We start from the raw sequence: 21,000 nt of genomic DNA, 5'->3' as shown, positions 1-21,000 counted from the left end.
GTTCAAATTCACACCATAGATGCCGCTACTAAAAATCTCCAACAACTTAGGAGCTCGGTGACCTTTACCTCAAGGTGAAAGGTCAAAGCTTTTGTGAATGTGATAACTTAATGATGTCACCTAGGATTTTCAAACTGATGCCATAGATGCATCTATTAAAAATCTCAGACAACTTAGTTCTTACCATAATAATGGCAATGACAGAAAGTGACAGTATTCTCAGTAGCCTATATTCAATATAATTTTAGCATTTCTTATTCCTGGTTCCTACTTAGCTTTTAGCTTTTGAATTGATATGCTGAATAAAGTCACTGAGGCTCATATGTGATGTGTGTTCTAGACCTTGTGTTTCCAGGTGATTTGTGCCACCTAGAGATTCTACTGCCAGGAGGCTGAGGGGTAGCACTGGTGGCTCACAGTATTTTTCCTGCTTGTTTCTGTACTTTTGCATCAGCATAGTGCTGCAATTAATAACCAGTCCATTATGTTTCTTTTCATGTTGGATAAGAGAAAGTCTTATCTGAAGCTAATTAAGAAACTGACTGTATTCACAGCAAAACCTTATTAAATATATATAAGACACATTAGGTTTACTTGGTGCTATAGTGAGTGTTCCATTTACTCTTTTATAGCTGTGAAAACTCAAACAGCTTTTAGTCCAAACAAAAACTATGCATTGAAAGGCTTACACAACGCTATGTTATCTCTTCTGTTGGACTAAAGTGATTTCTGTTGTCAGGGGGAAAAAAAATGCAAAGACTAAGAAGTATTTAATTGCTGCAGTTAAAAGTAGGAATTGAACAATACAAGGATACTCTTGAGAAAATAGCATTTTTCATGCAAACATCAGCTGCGATGAATTTACAATATGTACACTAGTTCACATTCTGCAGGTATAGCTGGTGACGAGACAGCTAGACAGAAACCGCACTGTTGTGTCACGTTTTACGTGTAAGACTGTATAATCTTAATCAGCCAAGTACTCTCCAAAATAAAGCAACCCAACAGAGGTTACGTACAAATAGGGTACCTCAAAATTGTACATGTACGGTGTCTAATATATTTGGACCACTTCCATAATGTTCCTCTCATCCTTTATCTCTGGTTTGCAGAAAACTAACATCACTACTTTCATTCCCTCAGGATCAGCCTCCAACTACGTGCCAACAGTTTGCAACGGGCGAGAAGTGGTGGACTCCACAACATCCTCTTTGTGAAAAAGGTTCCTCTCTAAGCACAAGTGACCATCCCATCATCAGTCATCCTTCCATCCAACAGGGCTGTGTATGACAGAGCCCCCATGCCATCTAACATGTTGCAGAGAGATAACAAAGACAGGGTAGACTGACAGTGGCAAGGGTAACTCTAACTGTGAAAGCCTAACGACGTTCCTACAGCGAGCAGTATGTATCAACTGTAAAGCCTTTTTTTTTTTGTATAGATTTAATATGCTGTGATCTCCTTGGTTTACAGATAGATGTGATTAAATGCACCGTGCCTTGTCCTAAAGAGTCTTGTTGTCAAATGGGTGGTTGTGAAGCAATAGTGTTATACAAAATAAAAGGCTGTTCTTATCGTGTCCTTACAGTGCTGTGAATATATCCAAATGTTTAGACATTGACAAAAAAAAAAAAAAAAAATGCTATGAGATAAAGTTAGCCCTTCTGTTAAGCAAAATGTGACTAACCATAGTGAACGTGATAAAAACTAGATGACGTAAAGGACGTGTTACTGTAGACTGGTATAACAGTGTGTGCTTATTTGTAATTTTTGTAAATAAATTTTTTTTAAATATTAAAAAGATCAAATTCTACTTTGTTTGGGTCCCCACTTTCAGTTCTTTACCCTCAAATTAAAAGCTATGCACAAGAACTGCAATCAGGTTTTGGATGCAGGATTAGATGATTTTTGCAATCTCAAAACGTATTTTACTGACTCTGCGGTGACCAAACTACTGCAAGATGGTGCCAAGATTTCTAAGCTATTGTTTTAATAGTTGAGTATGTGCAATTATACATGTGCAGTGATTATTTATATATATTTATGCCAACTGCAGTTTTCAGATGTGAAACTGTACCCACTGTCTGCCTGCAGCCCATCCAGAAGTGGCTTTATTAAAAAGTTAAATGTCATTGTGTGCATGTTTAACTGTGAAAGAAGAAAATACTGCTCTTTTCCTCTATATGTCATACATACTTAATCAAGGGTATGAATAATAAAAACAATTTCTAACGAAAATGGCAGCAACACGTCTGCCAGGGCCTGAGGGGACACCTGCAGGACAACCAAAGATGGTGCAAATACCAAACAGGCTGGCACTTCTTGGTTATTATAGAATAATAAACGTCGCTCTGACATAATGTCACTAGTCAACAGCTTGCAGTCCCTGAGGTTAGTCTGACAAACCACTCTTGTAATTAAAAGATTTTTGTGCACTTTTCCCTTCTGTAAATACCAAGTAAATGCCAAGTAAAGCGATCCAAAGGTAGAAATAAGCAGTAAACTGTATTTAATTACTGGAAGATGCTAATATCCTGTCAATTAAATTTTTCCCAGGATGTAAACAATCTGCAGGTCTGCTACCACCAGGCGTATGATTCACAACTTTACAGTTGACTCAGACAGTAACCTACACAAAGAAGCAGTTATAACTTTCTTACACACACACACACCCACAGCCTAACTTGCAGAGATTAACTCATGGTACTTTAGAACCTTATGATCACAAAATAGAATCAGCAAGTCTTTGTCTCTCTCTCTCCTACAATTCAGCCTCTTCACTTTTTTTTTTTTAATGCAGGAACACCTCACCCACAACACTGACTTCTTCACTGAAGCTGTTGAAGGCCCTTTGAGAAAAAGGGAAAGAAACCCACAGGCAACAACTGTATGAACAAATACTGTCTGGGTTTTTAAAAGTAAAAGAAAAAAAGAAAAAAGAAAAAAAAGAAACACAACAGTTTTTTTTTGTTTTTTTTTAAGCTCTTTAATTTATAAAAAGTTTGCTATTCAGCAACTTTGGCCTCCTCTGGATTAGAAGGTTTCCTTTTTAGAGGAATAACATAAATTCCATTCTTGGCTTCCTTTAGTCTCCACCATCGTCCCAGTCTGTAAACAAAACATAAGGAAGAGCAATATATAATCCACAAAAACAATAAGGGAATGCAATTATTCTAGTTATTTAAAAATTATTATTTTAACACTAGACTAAATCAACAGCTACCATGCCAAATATAGTTAAGTTATTTGATAAATAAGCTCAGTTGTGTAAATCTAATTGGCAACAGGTCAAACACTTTGTATCAAAAGATCACCCCAGTGAGGAGGATTCTTTTAGACGATAAGATGAGGAGGAGTTGCTCCTACAGCTGCAAAGAATTTTATCATCTAGGGTACATTAAGATTCTGAGATGCAGAGAAATCTATGCAAAGGATAAGGTTAAAAACCAATAATTAATGTCTATGATCTCTGGGTCCTCAGGCAGCACTGCACTGGAAACAGACAATTCTGAAGTGGAAATCGAGGCACAGGCTCGGGCACACTTCTGAAAAAAATCACTGCCAGTTCATTAAAACTCTACCATGCTAAGGAAAATCCATGAGGGAATTAACAGTGATGGAGAAATACAGACGCTGTTTCCCAGCCCTGCGCTCATTTCAGATGGACTCGGGTGAAGTGAAAAACCCTCTATGAATCAAACGTTTTTGGAAAATATGGATGTCGTACCTTTGTAACTAAAGAAGAAAGGGACCACCTGGTTTGTTATCAGTGCAGTTTAAAAACAGTACTATAGGGAAGCATTAGTGCACATGGCATCAGTAACCCGTGCATCTAGGGAGGCACCATTAGTCTTTAATAGAGCCCAACAAATATATCAGCAGGCTGATATCAGCCATTTGTTGATCCATCATTTAACACCTTTTTTCATATGTTGGTACATCAAATTAAAGAAAAGTTAAAATATAATTTCCCAGTTTTATATGTAGTATTTTTAAGTACATAAAGGGCTTAAATGACATTGTATTCTTCTGTTACCAACATTTAAAAAATTTTTGACACAAGGTTCCACAGCAAGACAATATCTCTGGTGTTTAAGTCTGCAGCCAGCTTAACATTTAATTCTGTACACTGTCTTGTTTATACAGAATACGCTGAACACAATTATTCTTCATTCAACTGAGCTAAAATCTGTAAAATCTATAACTTTATGAACATACTTTAAACCTTCCCCCACAAAATCTTAAATCTATTTTCACATATTTTTTCTAAAATATATAACAAGTGACATTATGAGACAATATATTTCCAGGGTTTGTTTCAGTCAGCTACTGAATTAGGCATGTGACAAAGTTATAACTTAAGAAACCTCAAAAATCTGTACTGAGAAAAAGTAAAATGTTAGAGATGGCTTAACACTGCCATCTAGTGGGTGTTTTGTCCATTGAAAATGAACTTACGCTGACATTTCATTAGTTTTCAGGAACTTTAGTTTCTATGGAAACATGAGTCTTACCTGTGCTCCTGTCCAACTCCTGCCACCAAGAACTGACCGGAGCTTGAAAACTTCAGACTGTTGACGAAACCACACTGGGCAGGAAAGTAAAGATGAAAATACACATACTACATGGAACGCATTATAAATGTTATAAAATTATTATTCTTTTTTTGTTACTTTTTCACAAGAGAGGAGATGGTTAACTGCTTACCACTGGTACACTGAATACAGGCTCCAGCCCACGATAATTCTGGCCACACTTCCACACAGTCACCTGTGAGTTGTGGGAACCTGTAAAGAAGAACCACTGTTAAACAGCAAACATCACCACAATAGCTTAGTTAAACGTGAAACCTCAGCTGAGGTATTGTTTAGTGGGACATTTCATCATGACCAAATTTATTGCTTGCACTGACTACATTTGCATTCAAATACCTGTGAAACACTTTATTTAAATCATCCTGCACATAATAACAGGTGTATGTGTTATTAAAAAGCTCTCACAGCTAGAGGCACCTGAGGCAACGGTATCCGAGTTCTGAAGTGCCGCCACTGAAACGACCCAATGAGGCTGCTCCAGCCCTGCATCACCATGGCAACCGTGAGCCTGTTTCACTGTGCTGAGGGGTTTCTTTTTGTTGACACTCCAAAGACACACAGAGCTGAGGTTGTTGGGAAAATTGAGAGAAGACGCACAAGAGAAACTTGAATCAAGTCTAACACCATTACACCCTGGGAAAAAATAAATAGAGCAAGACAAAAACTCAATGAACACAAAACAGCAGTGATGCCTTACCCATCATCTGCTCCTGTTATCATGTGCTCCTCGTTTATGAGCTGGATACAGTCAATAGAACCACTTAACAAAAGACAACAAAATTAGAGCTGTCAGTCTCACTGCATGCTTAAAGGAAAAAGTTTGAGGAAAAAAAAATGTTATTGTCAATTAAAATTAAACTGTGATGTGAAGTTTTCAGAATGAAAATTTTTCTGCAATTTTTTTTAAAATATTGAAATACTGTATAGAAACCTTTGACAAGAGAAAATATGTTTAATGCTAGTTGGACAATAAAAACCAAACAGCGATCAAGGGGAAGTTACAGATAATCCTCTTAAATAATTAGATTTCTTTCAGATTTGTGAAACTTTCCTTTTATATGACAGTACAGTGCCAGCCAGCAGCAAAAGAGTAAGATCATACGTGAGGAATTTTGTATGGATTTTTGGATGCTCCCTTATTTCCCAAGGGTTTGCCACAGCAGATGGGATCTGCATGTTTGATTTGGCACAGCCAGACACCCTTCTGACACAACCCTCTCATTTATCCCAGCCTGGGACTGGCTCTTCGAGTAGCTTGAGGCTGGGTTTGTGTCTCTTCCCAATCTTAAACTAGGGATCTTTTGCATGTAAGGAAAATGTGTTTACATTTTTCTGTCTAATAAAAGAATAATTTACACATACTATGACTCATTCACAAACAGTGCTTACAAACAAATCTCTGCATAAACACACAAATTTGCGATCAATATTTTCTTATTGTTTCTTCTTTTTGGCCATTATTTACAGTTTTCCAAAAGGCTGTAAGTTAAAAATATGCAGAATTAGCACACGTAGTATAAAATACATATAAAGAAAAGAAAATCCTATTTGAGAATGTGTAAACTTTAAACTTTATCCAAACTTATAGGCGGCACCTCATCTTAACATTAAAATAACCTCCTAAACTTGCTGGATGACATCACTTACAGCTCAATTTCTTGCCACTATCCTACAGTTGCTGAGGATTATTGATGTTTTTCAATAACTGTCATGAATTTCTCATCTCAAACTGACAGATCAGATGCTCCTTGTCCATCCCACTGTCTTCTTTTTCTTATAGTCTCAAAATTTTTACATCAACTTCAATGTCAAAACTTAACTTGAGCCATAGTGAGTATTGCACAGGAAACAATATTCAGCACTTTTTGTATTTTAAATAAATAGATAAATAACTGATCACTCCTGAGGAAACACTTTAGAAAGCTGGCTTCCTTCTCAGGTGCTATTGTTTCAGTTTCTTCAGCTGGACTCTCATTTTGCCTTGGAGACATGTTTCCTTACAAAGAGAAATGAGGACATGGTGGTATGCAGATAGTATGCAGATTGCAGACAGCGAGCACAAGCAAGCAGATTTAGAACGAGTCTAATTCACTAACCTACGCATGGTATCAAGAACAAAATAGCCTCGTCTGCCAATTTCATAAATCTGATGGTAAGTGTGTATGCATACTTATTTTTCCATGCAGGATAAGAACATTTCAGTGCAATGACTGATTAAATGAATCAATGTGTTCATATGAATGTAAAAATAGACATTAACGTACCTGAATTTGCGCATACTGGCGCAAACAAGCAAGACAGAAGTATAGATAAGAAACAAAGAAACTCACTCATGGCCATGGAACACCAGCTGAGACTCCTCTGCTATCTTCCACACCCGTACAGTGCCATCACGTCCACCTGCAGTCACACAGCGTTCACGGCTCAGGCTGTCCAGTCCTGTGATTGAGTCCTGATGGCCAAAGCTACAGAAATTCACAGTCATAGTTCGCTTCACACATTAAAGATAAACAAAAGTGTTGGACAGTGAGAAATAATCTTCTGATTGGTTACTCACAGAGTTTCTACATATGCATTCTCATCCACATTCCACACTTTGATAGAGCGGTCATGAGAGGCACTGTACAGATCATGAGTCCCCTTCCTGAAAGAAACACCCTGAAAAAGAAGTTGTTGTTACAAGAGGGCTACAAGGATCACCTATACACATTTGTTATATAAAAAGGGCCAAAATTGTAGCCAACTAGTGAAGAGAGGAAAAAAAAGAGAAAAAAAAAAAAAAGGAACATACCGACACGGGACCTTTGTGTCCTGTAAATTTATACAAATGTTTACACGTTTCTGCCTCCCAAATCATGATCAGACTGTTCATGTCTCCAGTGGCCTAAAAACATGTAAACAAAGATGTTATGGTCACACTTCACTGTCAAACTTTGGTAAGAGTGGTACAATATTCTGTTTTCCCAAATCTAGCAAAAGCAGGAATTTGCTACAGAAAGACTACTCACCAAGTATTTCCCATCTGATGATATGGCCATACACAGGATGTGGGATGTATGTCCCACATGGCGATCCTCTGTACCTTTCCTTCCACCAGGTATTGTATGTAGTTTTTTACCACACTTAACATCCCCTAAAGAGAAAATGGTATTTGAGACAGCCAAAACAAAGTGTTAACTTTCAGAACTGTGAAATAATTTAAATGTATGTTTTCATAAAAAGGAGTTAAAACAAAGGTTTTAGAAGGATTAACGATACACTAACATTTTATGATGGAGCAGTCTTTGGCAGCAGAAAAGATGTACTTGTCATCTGAAGATATGACCAGACAAGTAATTGGAAGTTTGTGTCCTCTGAACATCCTGATCTCTGAAGGATCTGGTGGTATGAGCTAAAACAAAAACAGAAAGAACTTAAATCAAACTCACTGTTTATTAGACACACACCAGGATTAAAGGGATGAAAATTCTCATACGTACATCTTTGGCAATGAGTCGCTGGAGCTTTCCTTTCTGTTCAAGCTGATGGGAGGGAAAAAAAACAAAAAAAAATAAATAAATCACATCTACAGAAATAGCAATAATGATAATCCCAAGTACATTATTAAAGTCAAAATAAATAACAGCATTAAAGACAAAGGCTTCAAAAGCCTCAGGGAGTGATATGATTAAGTACAACTAAAATATTTTTGACTCTTTAAGAAATGAAGCTGTATTTATAAGCAAAGAGAAAAATGTCCACATCTGATCATAAAATGTGAAGTTGCAAATTCTTATAAATTACTCAATTGCAACAGAGATGAGCACATCGATATTTTTACCTCAGTTTTTTTTTGATCTAGAGATCACTGTATTTACACTGACTTGGTTGTGAAACTGAAACTAGACTGTGGCCTAACTAAACTGAAAATTCATGGGAAGAATGATGGATGGAAGAGAGCTCTGAAAAGAGAGGAAGACATCAGCTTTCACACCTTTAACACTATTAAGAGTTGATTTAGACTTCTGTGTTGAATCTGTGGCACAGGAATGACATTACAGCAAATCCCTCAGAAACCCTTCGCAGTAACCTACACTGTAGCCTGACACGCATCTCCCTGGAAATGTAACTATATATCTTGTCAACTATTGTGATTCAGCTGCTCGGTATTGTCAATTCCTCCTATGCATTTCTACTTTTTCACAGCAGTTTTTGAATTTATCATTGAGAGAATAATAATCATCTCCACAATATTCCTGCATGGAGAATGTTGACAGATGTGCAGGAATATACAAAGTGGAAAAAACTTGAGGGACAAATATGATTGCCCCCAATAAGGCAAAAAAAGACCATGAAAAAGAGTGGCAAAAGACGGAAAAAAAAAAAACAAGTCCCAGGACTTTTTGTTTCAATTATAACTGGCATCGCATATAAAACACTGGGACATGACCACAAGGTAATTAACACCACAAACAAGCATAAATGCTGGCAACAGCATTGGCCACTTGCGTAGGTTACGTCATAAGCTACGTTGTAGGTTCTACAAAGATTTAACGCAGAAGTCTAAAGCAATGGTTAGTATGGGACTAATACTACCTCTTAAAGTTTGCAAAGGTTGCCTTTGAGCTTACTTCTGTGTAACTCCTCCATATCCATAATTTGTATAGTGAAAATGCCACAGTAAATTAACATATTTCAGCAAACAAATCCTGTACAATCTGGCATCTTAGTTATGTCCTTGCAGATCCCAACATGCATACACACACACACACACACACACACACACACAAATAGTGAAGGTGGCACTAGCAGTCATACATGAAAGCTTGGAGTGCATTCCGCTACAAATTCAAGAAGTCTTATATTAGTACCCAGCAAAGACATCAAATCCACCAGAAAAGGGAAATCTTAAAGGATGACAGGATGAATACAATGGATGGCATGAGGTAACTTCTTTCAACAATCTCAGTTTGTAATCTGAAGTCTAGAGTTGGCAACCAAATATATTCATTGTGTGTGGACAATCTCAGTAATTATTTAGTACACTGAGACATGGCTTATCCCATGCAAATGCACTCCATGCAACTGGGAGAGCAATAACTAAGTCATAAGGTCCCCAATACTATTATTCCCATTTGAATGGGCTTTGTATATTCACTCACAGAAGAAACTTCTTACCACTTCTTCTTGAAGTCTTCCTGCAATTAGATCAGTCTCAAAGGAAGCTTCTTCTGCTTTATTTTCCTCTGAAGATAAGAAGTCCTCAGTTAATACATTCTGCCAACGACTGCAATGATGGACTTCAATTTTACTTCTGTGTGATTGACCTAAGTTTACCTTCTTCTTTGAGTTGCTCAAGGTAAAGTTTAGCCAATCTGAGCTTTTTCTCCTGTGGAGTCTCCTCATACTCAATCTGCTCGGTGGACTGGCTTTTCTTTGGCGCTGTGGGTCTGAAAAATGAAACGCCACAAAGATATTTAAGACTCGTGCTTTCATTTCATTGGCCAAAAAGCATGTGATTAACGTATAACCCCCATTAGAAATGCACCTCTCCGTCTCAGAGTCACTGGAAATCTCTTCGTTGTATTTTGAGCTGGGTTTCTTCGCTCGTACTTTGCTCTTTCCGGTGGGATCCACATCACCCTGCGACAGAGGTGGAAAAAGACGCTGATTTACCCAAACAGCGCAAATAAAGCGTTAAAGCAACAGGGGAAATCTGCCAAGGAGCACGAAGTCACCCCTGCGGATTAGCTTACCTGCTAACATATCAGCTCACCTACCTTTCGCTTCGTGCCCGCCGTATTTTTCCCCTTCTTAGCGAACTTGGGGTTTTCCTTAGTCTTTATAAAGAATGACGAAGACATGGTGAAACGCGACAAGCAGCGTTTCAAAACAGACGATAACTGCACAGAGTTAACGCTCCAACTTTCTCAAACCACAAGTCAACACTGAACCCACATGGGTAGACTGCAACCGAACTAGGAAGCTCAAATGGGCCGCGAGCTCACAGTGATTGGCTAATTGTCACGTCCACGCCAAGATGTTCCGCCTTTTATTAAAATTCTGGATTTTAATTGGTCAATGTAGGAATTTCGGTAACAGGAAACTGTGCTGGGTCGAAATACTTCCCTCGGGGAAGAAGTTTTCGCAGCTTTGTTCCGCACATAATTGTAAAAATATGCATTTGACAACACAGTAATCCGTTAAATGTGCGCGCCACACACAGTGGAAGGTAAACATAAGATTAGTATTTCACACATATTAACCGAAAATATTATGCGCGGCTGTTAAAGAATTGTCCTAATTATATCAGGATCTATGTACTGTACTATTGCAGTAGTACTACTACTTCCTCTACTACGCAGTATTTCCATGTACTGCACTGCCTTTGTCCTCCTCAGCGACTGTGTTTACAGTTTGTCGTTGAGCTCAACCTGAGGTGAGACTCCTCTAAACTATCGCACAGTAAATATCATATGTATTTGAAAATACAGTTTTCATCACTCAGTGACTCCAGCAGCAGCAGCAGCAGCTGGAGGCTAGTAGTAGTAGTAGGAGGGGTGATGAGGCAGCGGGAGGGGGATGCAACGTTAACTGCAAAGCGTTTTTTTTTTTTTCTTTTTACGTTTTTGCATGAGGGAGTTTAAAATGAACAGAGACCGTTGCTGAGTAACCGGGGTGGAGAAAAAAAAAGTTTGACTCCAAGTTTGAGTCCGTCCCGTGCAGAAAAGCAGCAGTATTTGATATGTCAACGTGCTTTTTTTTTGTTTTTTTTTACTCTTCTCAGATTGTTTCCCCCCATCATGCCACCCAAAAGAGACGCAGGTGTGACTCCGGCACAGCCACCCATGAAGATGATAAAGATCGATAACGTTACAGATGCGCAAGAGTTTGGCTGTCATTCAGGGGAGGATAAATTCAGGCTTGCTGAAGAGGCCAGCTACTCACCTTTTCCCAACACTGACGTGAGAATTAACTATTTAATTATCAATGTAATCACCCGGTGTATAACTTGAAATTTGTTAATGGTATTTCTTCTCTTGTGGCAGCCTGAAACTATTGAATTTGATGAAGAAAATGTTGCAAGCCCGGGCATCAGAACAGACACCATCAGCCTTCTCATGAAAATAGAGCAGCTGCAGGCACAACTGAAATATGAACGCAGATGCAGAATTTTGGCAGAGAGAGAGCTGAGGGAACTTAAAGGTGGGTGGAAAAAAATGACTAAACAATCAATCAGTTAGTTAATATCCTTTAAATATCCCATCAAGACTACATTAATTTTCATCGCAGCCCACACATTACAGCAACCACTGCTGAATCCATGTCCTATTTTTGTACAGTCGTCAGGTTTAAATGGCACAAAGATGAGCAGGATTCCAGTTAGGCACACATCTGACAACAAACAAATAATAAATTAAAATGAAAGCCAACAATAATTCCCAATGGTTGAGTAATAACATTTCTTAATAAAACATTCCTAGAAAGAACAATTTAATACTTACTATAGGGAAATCAGTTTGGGTATTTTATCTATACAATACTGTGCAAAAGTCTTGAGTCCTTCATTTCTTTAAATTTTGATTCCAAGGAGCCAGACTTTCTTGTGTGTGTGTGTTTTTAAAGCAGTCTTGAGCAATAGTTCCCCAGGCTTTCTGAAGGTCTCTCAAAGTTTTTCTTTGGACATTGGCTGCTTTTTTGCTCATTTTCAGTCCAGTCCTTGTATCTGACCATTTTCCACTTAAAACTGGCCTATGAGGATGAGCGGGTTTTGTGTCTACAGATAACAGAGAGGTTAACAAAGAATCAGTTTGAAATTGTATCTTCAGTCATTTTTTTTTTACTGGCAGCCTGTCTCAAAAACACTTAATTTGTTCCAGTTTCTTTCCAAAGATAACACAGTTTGACAGACATGAAATGGTATTTTTGCACAAACAAGGTGATTCCTGTGGACCTATTAGCGGAAAACTTGGCATACCTGAGCATGGTGTGCAGTGTGTCCTTATAAACATTGGATAGGTGAACATTTAGGGCGACTGTCAAAAAGCCACTCTTAAGGAAGGGAAACAGAGAAAAGGCTGAAGTATGCCAATTTACTCAAGAACTGGACTGAAAATCAGTGGCAACAGGTCCGATGGAGTGATGAATCCAAATTTGAAACTTTTGCTTCAGATCATAATCATACAGAGAAGATCAGGAGAGAGATACAACAGTGAGTGTCTACAGCAATCTGTAAAATATGGTGGAGGCTCTATAATGGTTTGGGGCTGCAGTTAAGCCAATGGTGTTGGGCATCTTGTCAAAAATTACGGAATTATGAATGTTGAAAAGTACCATCAGATTTTGATCCATCCAATATCATCTGGAAAGCATCTAATTGGAAATAGACTCATTTTTCAGTATGACAGTGACCCAACACACACGCCAGCGCAGTAAAATCATACCTGGATAGAAAAACACACAGTGGAACGCTATCAGTCATGGATTGGCCTCCCCCGGACCGTAACAGTGTGAAGCAGTGTGGGATCATCTTGACAGAGAACAAAACAAAAGGCAGCCAACATCCAAAGAAGAGCTTTGAATGTCCTTCAAGCAGGCTGGAGAACAATTCCTGAAGACTGCCTAAAGAAATGACAAGAAAGCTGCCTAAGAGAGTTCACGCTGTTTTGAAGAATAAATGTGGTCATACCAAATATTGATTTTCAAACTTGTTAGAATTGTATAATCTCTATTTTTTAGCCTATATACTGTATTTTTCACAAATGCTTCCACATGCATCAATAAATCATTGCTAATATTTCCTATTTTTCTAGCAACATATAAAGAAATAGGGGTAGCTCAAGAATTTTAGCATAAGAACTGTAGTAGAGCAATCAGTGCACAATAGCTCAAGTCAAGTTGAATAATATGACAGTTGCCTACAGTGGCACATTTGTTTAATAAACAATTATTACCTTTTATTTAAGTTTATTATATTCTTATGGGTTTAAATTGAGCCCCTTTAACTAGAATAAAGTCAAAGTGCATAATTCTTTTTAGGGAACATCTTAACAACAATAACAATAACAGGCTTCTATTAAAATTTAAATGTAAAATGTGAATATTTCATAAGTTGTCAATTAAAAAAAACAAACAAAAAACAGACCGTCTGTTTGTCTGCCTGTGTAACTGTCTAATCCGTAGCCACCGTGTGTGTAGGGGAACTCTGGATCTGTCAGTTTTTTTAATTTTCTAGCCACATCCCCGAGTCTATGCTGTAAACATGGAATGAAATAATTTGTCTGACAAATACCTTTACTCTGTGGTTTTGATTTTTTTTTTTCCAGAGATGAACACGCTCATGATGCAGATGAGGCACACAGCACATGAACTGCGGGTCACACTGGATCATGTTCTTCACGGAGGCGAAGCAGCAGTTGCACCACAAAACTCTGATGAAGCGATCTCTTTCCTGACTGAGCCTGAGGCAGAGATGAGAGCGGTTCATAATATACCAGAGGTCAGTGCTCTTGCGTGCTGGATACTTGGTACTTTCTTCGCACAGTTGAGTGGGCAGATCGATCCCGTTTATTAAAAGTTTGTATTCTTAGGAGAACAAGTTTTATGTCATTGCTGCTCTTTTAAAATGTTCACTGGTTTTAAGCTCAGGTTCACTAGCAGTAATTTGTTTTTAAAAAGTTGCTCAGTCAGACTCAACCGTTCACGCACCTTAATATTTTTGTAACAAACACTTCTCTTCTTCCTCTCAGGATGATCACAACTTCCTCTATCTCTCCGAGAATCTTCGAGTGCCAAAAAATCTTTATGAGCGCATTGCTGAAATTGCAGACTACAAGAAGTACACTTCAGCAATGCTGATGATACTTTTTGACAGAGAAACACTGGCCACCCACTCTCTGCAGGGCCGTAGGAATACCTTTACAGGAGAGGACTGCCACAAGCCACAGCTCCCACCGGAGATTTTGAAAAGTTTAATTGGTAAGGAAAAGAATGCTCTGGATACTTTAGGAACAGAAACCTTCTTTGTAGCTGTACAAATTTGATAACCAGAGGTTTCTTTTTTTTTTTTCTCCTCCAGATCACGTGGCAGTCAAGTTTGGCGTTGACAGCAGCCAAATAAAAACCGCAATCCGCACAAAGTTGAACAATGAGGATAAATTATTGAAGAAGAGACTGGGGTTGGGGAAAACAGAACACAGAGCTAATGTTGAGCAAAGCTTTTGCCAAGATGCCTCGCTTCTGCCGGAGGACGGCGCAATGACAAGTGACTCTCAGTTATAGCCTTTTATCACTGTCTTTGTTGGACACACGTGTTTCATGTCTGATAGAAATGTGTCACAGATTGCCTTTTTTGATCCACGTATAGTTTATTCAGCAGTAAAATCTAGTACTTGATCTTATTTTTTAAGAATAAGTATATATTTTTTACTTAGCAGTCTGTTATTTGTTTTAAGAGTGTCACATGATGACTACACCCAGGCATTCAATAGCACTATAAACTGCCACGTGTAATCATTAATACTGTAAACAAGTGTTTTTTGTTTGTTTTTTTTTGGTCTTCTTACTGTATTTAAGACAGTGGTTGTTGTTCAATAACCTGTTTAACTAGTGTTAGTCAGTCAGCTGATCTTTGTATGTGTATGTCGGACGGGGATCTCATTTGTGCCCTGTTCATTCCAACTTGTGTATTACAGGTGATACTGTGTTTCAAGGTACGGTGTAAGTGATCATTCTTCCTTCATTCAAAATGTTTGTCATGTGTTCTCTGTGCTTCAGTATAAGGAACAATAAACATTTTCAGCTGATATTATTTTTTTCTGTTATGTTTACCCCTCAGCCAACAGAGGGCAGCGCTGAGCCCTGTTTCCTGCTTTTCTGGAAGTTTTGATCTACTGCAGTGGTGGTGAAAGGTTTCTATTACTTTATTGGACCAAAAAAAAAAAAAAAATAGAAACTCACTTAAAGAAACTACTGTGCGTTACATGGTAAATGACTCAGTACATTCAACTAATAAACCAGTGTCCTCATTCTCTGCAGCTAGGAAGAGAATAGAGGCACATGTGTAAGAACCAGAACAGTGTGTAACAGTCACAGCCACATACTGACTGACTGATGAAAGACAGTGTGTGTGGGATATGGTTAATGTCAGTGGAAGGCGGTTTGATGCAGTCATCTTCGCTTGAAAGATGTGATTTGAACAACCAAAGGCAGGGTTCTCACCCTCCTCCTCCTCTGCCTCCTCCTCCCCCTCCTTTACCTCAAGCTAGCTGGGCTGCCTCAGAGGACTCAGCACATCACCTCTCTCTGATCCCATCAGCCCTCCCAGGGGTCCTCTTTCAAGTCTCAAAAGTCTTTTTTTTTTCTGGTGGAAATCAGCTGTTTTCATGAGAAGTTGCAACACTGCAGGACAATCCCCGGTGGACTGTTATGCACCTGCAGCAACACCTGAGCACTGAATTTGATGCTTTTCAAAGTTAGAGAGATAACACCTTGTTTTGGAAGATTTCTCCTTTACAAGAACTTTTTGGAGGACATACAATTTTCAAAATGAAAGTGCTTTGATGTAAGTATGTTGGTATTATATAACTAACTTTGATGTGAAGGAAGATATATTAAGTTAATCTATTTGGTTTATTACTTAAAGAAAAATAAAATACAGCAGACTTGAGTGCTTATTTGTATTTTAATATTTACTTATTTTGTTGATTTTTTTATGTTGTTAAAATTCTTAAAATTTGTTTACGAAATTTCTCTGATACATCAAAAATAATAAAAAAAAAATTTGAGGAAGTTTAGCACCAAGTTTACCAAATGCCAGAGTTAAAAAGGGTTTTATGTTTCAATTGATGTCATTTAAAAAAAAAAAAACCATTAGATGGTCATCTTCAGCTAGTGGAAAGAATGTAACTGTGCATTGTGCATTGAATCATAGGTTTCACCATGTACATTACAAGCTGGTGAAATGTTACCCTCCAGTGAACTTACTCTAATGAATGAATGAAATTATTAACCTGAACATATGAACTTTAAGCATTTCAACATGCTGTAGCACATGGATGGAGATGGATATTTTTGCAGCTGCACACTGAAGAGCACATTCATTTTGTATCAGACAGGGCTAAGTTAACGGCCATTAGATACCTAATTAAATCTAATAAGAATTGCTTATCATTCTGAAATAAATTATATTGTTTTTTTTTATGCAATTCCAATTTAACAGAAATGTCAGGTAATAAAATAAATACTTATCACCAGCATTACATCAGCTTGAATACATCAAAATGGTTTTTCAGACTTAATTAAAACACAAATTTTAATCTGAGGAAATTTATACAGGATAAGTTTAATTCTTAGGATGTTGGGGGGGTTGTTTTGTTTTGTGCTTTTAAAAAGTATAATTTGAAGAAAAAAAAGAGAAGAGAGAAAATCAAATAAAAGTCTGTTAAAATAAATAAAAGTACAAAATAACTGCAAAAGCATCAAAGAATTAAATAAGCTGAAACTGATTAGCTCAGAAGTAAATTGTGGTCTGAAGAATATCACATATGCTGGGCTGCAACTGGAACATGATGAGAATGAGGACACCCTTATATAATATGTATGAGAATGTACATGTACTAGTCGTTCGTGGGGATAAATCTCAGTGCAAATTTGGCATGCCAATAGCTGTCCACCACAGAAGATTACAGCAGCACAGAGAATCAGTGGATAACCGGTGGATAGAGAGCACATGTATTTAGGACACAGCATCCTCCACAGTCTGAAACCTGATTATGATTAACAGAACAAGATAGTTAGGTACATTTATGGGGAGACATGTGAAATGCAACACAGATGTGAAAACAAGTGTAAGAGCATTAATGTTAAATTTCCTGCACTGTTTATTTCCTATTTCTAGACTGTCCAGTGATTAAGGGTCAGACGTGTTCCCGTAAAAGATCTCCTCTTTCATGGTATGGTGAAGGGTGACACTGAACACATACTAATCAATGCAGGCGGTTCCCTGCAGCTGGGCTAAAACAAGCATGCTCATTATCTTTAATTTCTAAAGGATGGGGATGGATGGAGGAGAGACACAATGTCCATGTGCATGAATTATTCCTATTGATCATGTTTCTTCCTCACTGTAGAGACAAAATGTGTCCCATCCTAAACAGTCCAATTAATAAGGTGAACTTGTGTGTGTGCTTTGTTGAATGTTGTAGTGGGTATCCCTGGATGTTAATATATTACACTGTACAGTATATCAGATACAGTGAGATGTGTGAGATGAATTAGGATCAATTTAATCATAAATTTCAGATTTTTGTATGATTAATCATAGTTAATACCCTAAATGCGGTTGTATTTACAGTAATGTCTTCTGTGGCTCTGGATGAGTTTTGTCAGCTGCTGTTGATGTTGTAGTGATGTTATTAGGGTGATCTCAAAAGACCATGCACGTTACAAATTGTAGGTTTCAAGTTGGAAACATGTCAGGAATTTATCAGCCAATAAAAGGTCTAAAAGATATTAAATACCCCATCCCCAACATGCACATTACAAGTGTTTCAAGGTATGCTGTAAGTGATAATTCTTCCTTCTTTCAAAATATTTGTCATGTGTTTTTGTGATTTGATATACAATTTTCTTTCTTTTGTCTTTACAGAGAAGTGCATTTCTTTTGACATCTGAGGAATTCTTTGATCTCATCATTTAACAATGAGGCAGACTGGAATCCAGAATTTCACTCTGAAATCTTTATTATGAATCATGGAGGAGAACGGTTCATTTGTTACTGAGTACAATGAAAGCACCGCTGCTTGGACACCAGTACCTTCTGCTCCCAGCAAACAGCTGGGAAATTTTCCCAACCCACAAACACGTCTCAAGGACCTCATGGGATTATTTTTCATGGTGACCCTGAATGTTCTGGCACTTCTGGCCAACACTGCTGTGCTTGTGGTTGTCATCAAAGCCTCTCATCTCAGGAAATTTGTATTTGTATGCCATCTTTGTACGGTGGACCTCCTGTGTGCCATTTTGCTCATGCCTCTTGGCATTGTGTCCAGCTCCCCCTACTTTTCTGTGGTGTTCACTGTGCTGGAGTGCCAGGTCTATGTCTTCCTCAATGTAATCCTCATAGCAGCCTCTATCTTCACCATCACAGCTATTAGTGTGGAGCGTTATTACTACATTGTCCATCCCATGCGATACGAGGTGAAGATGACATTGAAGCTGACTGCAGCCGTGATGGTGACAGTGTGGGTGGCTTCTGCAGGGCTGGGGTTGTCCACTGTGTTCGGATGGCCGTCTTATGGTAGCCTGAGCTCCATCAGTGCTGCACACTGCTCATTGTATTGGAGCCACAGTGACCACAGGCGGATTTTCTCTGTGCTCTTCAGTGTCACCTGTTTCTGTCTGCCAGCAGTGGTGATTTTTGCTGTCTACTGTAATGTCTACAAGGTGGCCCGTGTGGCTGCCCGGCAGCATGGACCTCTGCCTTCCTGGACAAACAGTCAACTGAAGCATCGCTCTGACTCAATAAACAGTCAGACTACCATCATCACAACTCGCAGTGTCCCTCGCGGGATTTCCCGAGACCGGCCTTTTGGTGGTGGTAAGGCTGCTCTCACTCTCGTGGTCATTGTTGGCCAGTTTCTAATCTGCTGGCTGCCTTATTTTGCCTTCCGGTTCCATTTGATATTCGATGCAACACCCCAGATCCCTAATGACCTGGAGGAAACAGTCACCTGGCTGGCATATTCCTCATTTGCAATTAACCCTTTTTTCTATGGGCTTCTAAACCGGCAAATCAGGGAAGAGCTTTGTAAACTAAGGCGCTGCTACTCAGCTCGACCAATGGAATTGCCGGCATCCAGCCAGGAGGGCTCAGGCCACGAGAACTTTTTGCAGTTCCTCAACAGGACCAGCTGCAGTTTAGAGACACGTCCAAGTTTTGCCACTCTGGATCATACTGGGCAGACTGGTTTCAGGATACCAGGACAGATTCCAGAGGAGTTCATTTAGAGTACCTAGACTGTACCTCAAGTGTTGTGCCACAGATAATTGATTGAATGGGGGATAAAGTTATTTAAAGACTGTGTGTAATATGACATAAACAAATTTTGCACGCAGCGATAACAACTGAGATAGCGCATACAGAGAGAAAAAAAAGCCTGTTATTGTCTTTGAACCTTCTCTATAAAGACTCTCAGAAAAATACTGAATGGACTTAGTTTCTTAAAAAGGTTGTTACTATGGTAAAGCAAACCTTAGGGAACACTAATTTTCCTAGCTAGTCTAATGTAAAGTTATTCTTCATCTGCAATCAATACTTCTATTTTATCAATACAAGTAATTACACAATCAAATGTGGACATGTTGTATTTATGTTGCAGGAATTTATGTAAATGTTATTTATTGTACACAAACAGGAGAAAATACTTTTTTGTTCAGGAATGAGTTTTGTTATTGCTTTAAATGGGCAAATAAATACTGGGTATTTTGATGACATCAATAAATAACAGTGAAATGTATTTGTATGAGATTTATGTGCACACTTTTGTACTGTCTTGGTCTCTATGAATCAGATCAAGTTTATTATCTGGTCAAAAACATTCAGGAGCTATACACACTCATGTAAACTGGATTTTTCAGCTGTTAACATAAACTAATATGCTGTCTAGTTATAATAATTACTTTTACAGAAACAGCCTCCAAAAGGTGCAATGGGGCTGACAGGCTGGCCTGCAGACATGATTCAACAGCCAGCCTCTCGATTAAAAGTCCTTCTGGCATATTGTTATGGTATTCAAGCTAAATATTTTTTTTTTTTACATAAAAATGAGATACCTACCTAAAGACACTCAACAGATATAACCTTGCCCAATTTCTGTTTGACGTTTTATCTGAGTACAGACATTGTGGGTTTGACTTTGTGGGTTCTGGCCTCGGTGCTCTGCCTCTGTCCACTTATGAAAGCGCTGTGAGTAAGACTGAGCCCAGTTAAAACATCGTTATATAAGGAGAAAATGCCATTTCATAATAGATGAAGTGGTTGTCTCTAATACCCTCTTAATGCGAGTACACGAACAGATTAACAGCAAAGAATTTGTATTTTTCTGCATTTACTTAGGCTCAATTTGGCAAAAGACTAATAGTGTATGTAGATGCTCTTATTAAACTTGGACAATTATTTATGTTCTACTTATTTAGATCAGTCATTAGAGACCGTTTAACATTATTGATAATGTCTCTGGTGCAAATATTTCGAGGCGATGCACAGCTTTCTCACAGAGATTAGACTTATGGGATAACATCAGGCAGACATGCTGATGTGGACAAATGAAAAGATACACCAGTAAACCAATAAATACATGGCGATTTGCAGAGATATGAAAGAGAGAAATAACAATTGGAAGAGTGACAACTGCATACTGAAAGG

At 38.2% G+C, this 21,000-nt stretch overlaps 4 protein-coding genes across 6 annotated transcripts in view; 3 read left to right on the top strand and 1 right to left on the bottom strand.

Moving 5' to 3' along the window:
- The window catches only part of grm2b (glutamate receptor, metabotropic 2b), a 32,665-nt gene extending 30,845 nt beyond the window's left edge, over nucleotides 1-1,820 (top strand). For both annotated transcript variants that reach the window (XM_030730067.1, XM_030730070.1), the window contains one exon: nucleotides 1,144-1,820. In XM_030730067.1, the coding sequence (XP_030585927.1) occupies nucleotides 1,144-1,217 (74 nt within the window). In that variant the 3' untranslated portion in view covers nucleotides 1,218-1,820. The remainder of the gene's footprint in view (nucleotides 1-1,143) is intronic.
- Nucleotides 1,821-2,979: 1,159 nt separating this feature from the next.
- On the bottom strand, nucleotides 2,980-10,590 carry rrp9 (ribosomal RNA processing 9, U3 small nucleolar RNA binding protein). Of its 2 annotated transcripts, none has more exons than XM_030728464.1 (15): nucleotides 10,355-10,590; nucleotides 10,123-10,217; nucleotides 9,912-10,024; nucleotides 9,753-9,820; nucleotides 8,075-8,116; nucleotides 7,860-7,986; nucleotides 7,604-7,728; nucleotides 7,387-7,479; nucleotides 7,153-7,253; nucleotides 6,926-7,060; nucleotides 5,293-5,355; nucleotides 5,001-5,158; nucleotides 4,708-4,787; nucleotides 4,515-4,588; nucleotides 2,980-3,108 (listed from the first exon to the last, which is right to left on the bottom strand). In XM_030728464.1, the coding sequence occupies exons 1-15, from the start codon at nucleotides 10,436-10,438 to the stop codon at nucleotides 3,006-3,008; spliced, it is 1,461 nt and encodes a 486-aa protein (XP_030584324.1). In that variant the 5' UTR covers nucleotides 10,439-10,590; the 3' UTR covers nucleotides 2,980-3,005. The 2 variants fall into 2 exon arrangements, with proteins under 2 accessions (XP_030584324.1, XP_030584326.1); XM_030728466.1 differs by having other exon boundaries at nucleotides 5,013-5,158; nucleotides 10,355-10,589.
- Nucleotides 10,591-10,768: 178 nt separating this feature from the next.
- LOC115779706 (uncharacterized) lies at nucleotides 10,769-15,344 on the top strand. Its single transcript, XM_030728467.1, has 7 exons — nucleotides 10,769-10,806; nucleotides 10,912-11,013; nucleotides 11,362-11,539; nucleotides 11,624-11,780; nucleotides 13,901-14,073; nucleotides 14,324-14,552; nucleotides 14,653-15,344. Exons 3-7 carry the CDS (start codon nucleotides 11,378-11,380, stop codon nucleotides 14,853-14,855), a joined length of 924 nt encoding a protein of 307 aa, XP_030584327.1. The 5' UTR covers nucleotides 10,769-10,806; nucleotides 10,912-11,013; nucleotides 11,362-11,377; the 3' UTR covers nucleotides 14,856-15,344.
- Nucleotides 15,345-15,892: 548 nt separating this feature from the next.
- On the top strand, nucleotides 15,893-20,049 carry LOC115780693 (probable G-protein coupled receptor). The gene is made up of 2 exons (XM_030730035.1): nucleotides 15,893-16,137; nucleotides 18,223-20,049. Exon 2 carries the CDS (start codon nucleotides 18,327-18,329, stop codon nucleotides 19,581-19,583), a length of 1,257 nt encoding a protein of 418 aa, XP_030585895.1. The 5' UTR covers nucleotides 15,893-16,137; nucleotides 18,223-18,326; the 3' UTR covers nucleotides 19,584-20,049.
- The last annotated feature ends 951 nt before the right edge of the window (nucleotides 20,050-21,000 follow it).

This window comes from Archocentrus centrarchus, chromosome 5 (genome assembly GCF_007364275.1).
Source record: "Archocentrus centrarchus isolate MPI-CPG fArcCen1 chromosome 5, fArcCen1, whole genome shotgun sequence".
In the NCBI taxonomy this organism is placed as follows: Eukaryota; Metazoa; Chordata; class Actinopteri; order Cichliformes; family Cichlidae; genus Archocentrus; species Archocentrus centrarchus.
This window is presented reverse-complemented; position numbering and strand designations above follow the sequence as displayed.

Bases quoted from the DNA above. Each gene is read 5' to 3' on its own strand.
- LOC115780693 (XM_030730035.1), top strand. From the start codon at position 18,327: ATGGAGGAGAACGGTTCATTTGTTACTGAGTACAATGAAAGCACCGCT.
- rrp9 (XM_030728464.1), bottom strand. From the start codon at position 10,438: ATGTCTTCGTCATTCTTTATAAAGACTAAGGAAAACCCCAAGTTCGCT. The intron at 7,729-7,859 runs GTTAGTGTATCG...TTTTCTCTTTAG, and splicing joins AGACTGCTCCATCATAAAAT to GGGATGTTAAGTGTGGTAAA. The intron at 3,109-4,514 runs GTAAGACTCATG...TTTTGTTTACAG, and splicing joins GGAGTTGGACAGGAGCACAG to ACTGGGACGATGGTGGAGAC.
- LOC115779706 (XM_030728467.1), top strand. From the start codon at position 11,378: ATGCCACCCAAAAGAGACGCAGGTGTGACTCCGGCACAGCCACCCATG. The intron at 11,540-11,623 runs GTGAGAATTAAC...CTCTTGTGGCAG, and splicing joins CACCTTTTCCCAACACTGAC to CCTGAAACTATTGAATTTGA. The intron at 14,074-14,323 runs GTCAGTGCTCTT...TCTTCCTCTCAG, and splicing joins CGGTTCATAATATACCAGAG to GATGATCACAACTTCCTCTA.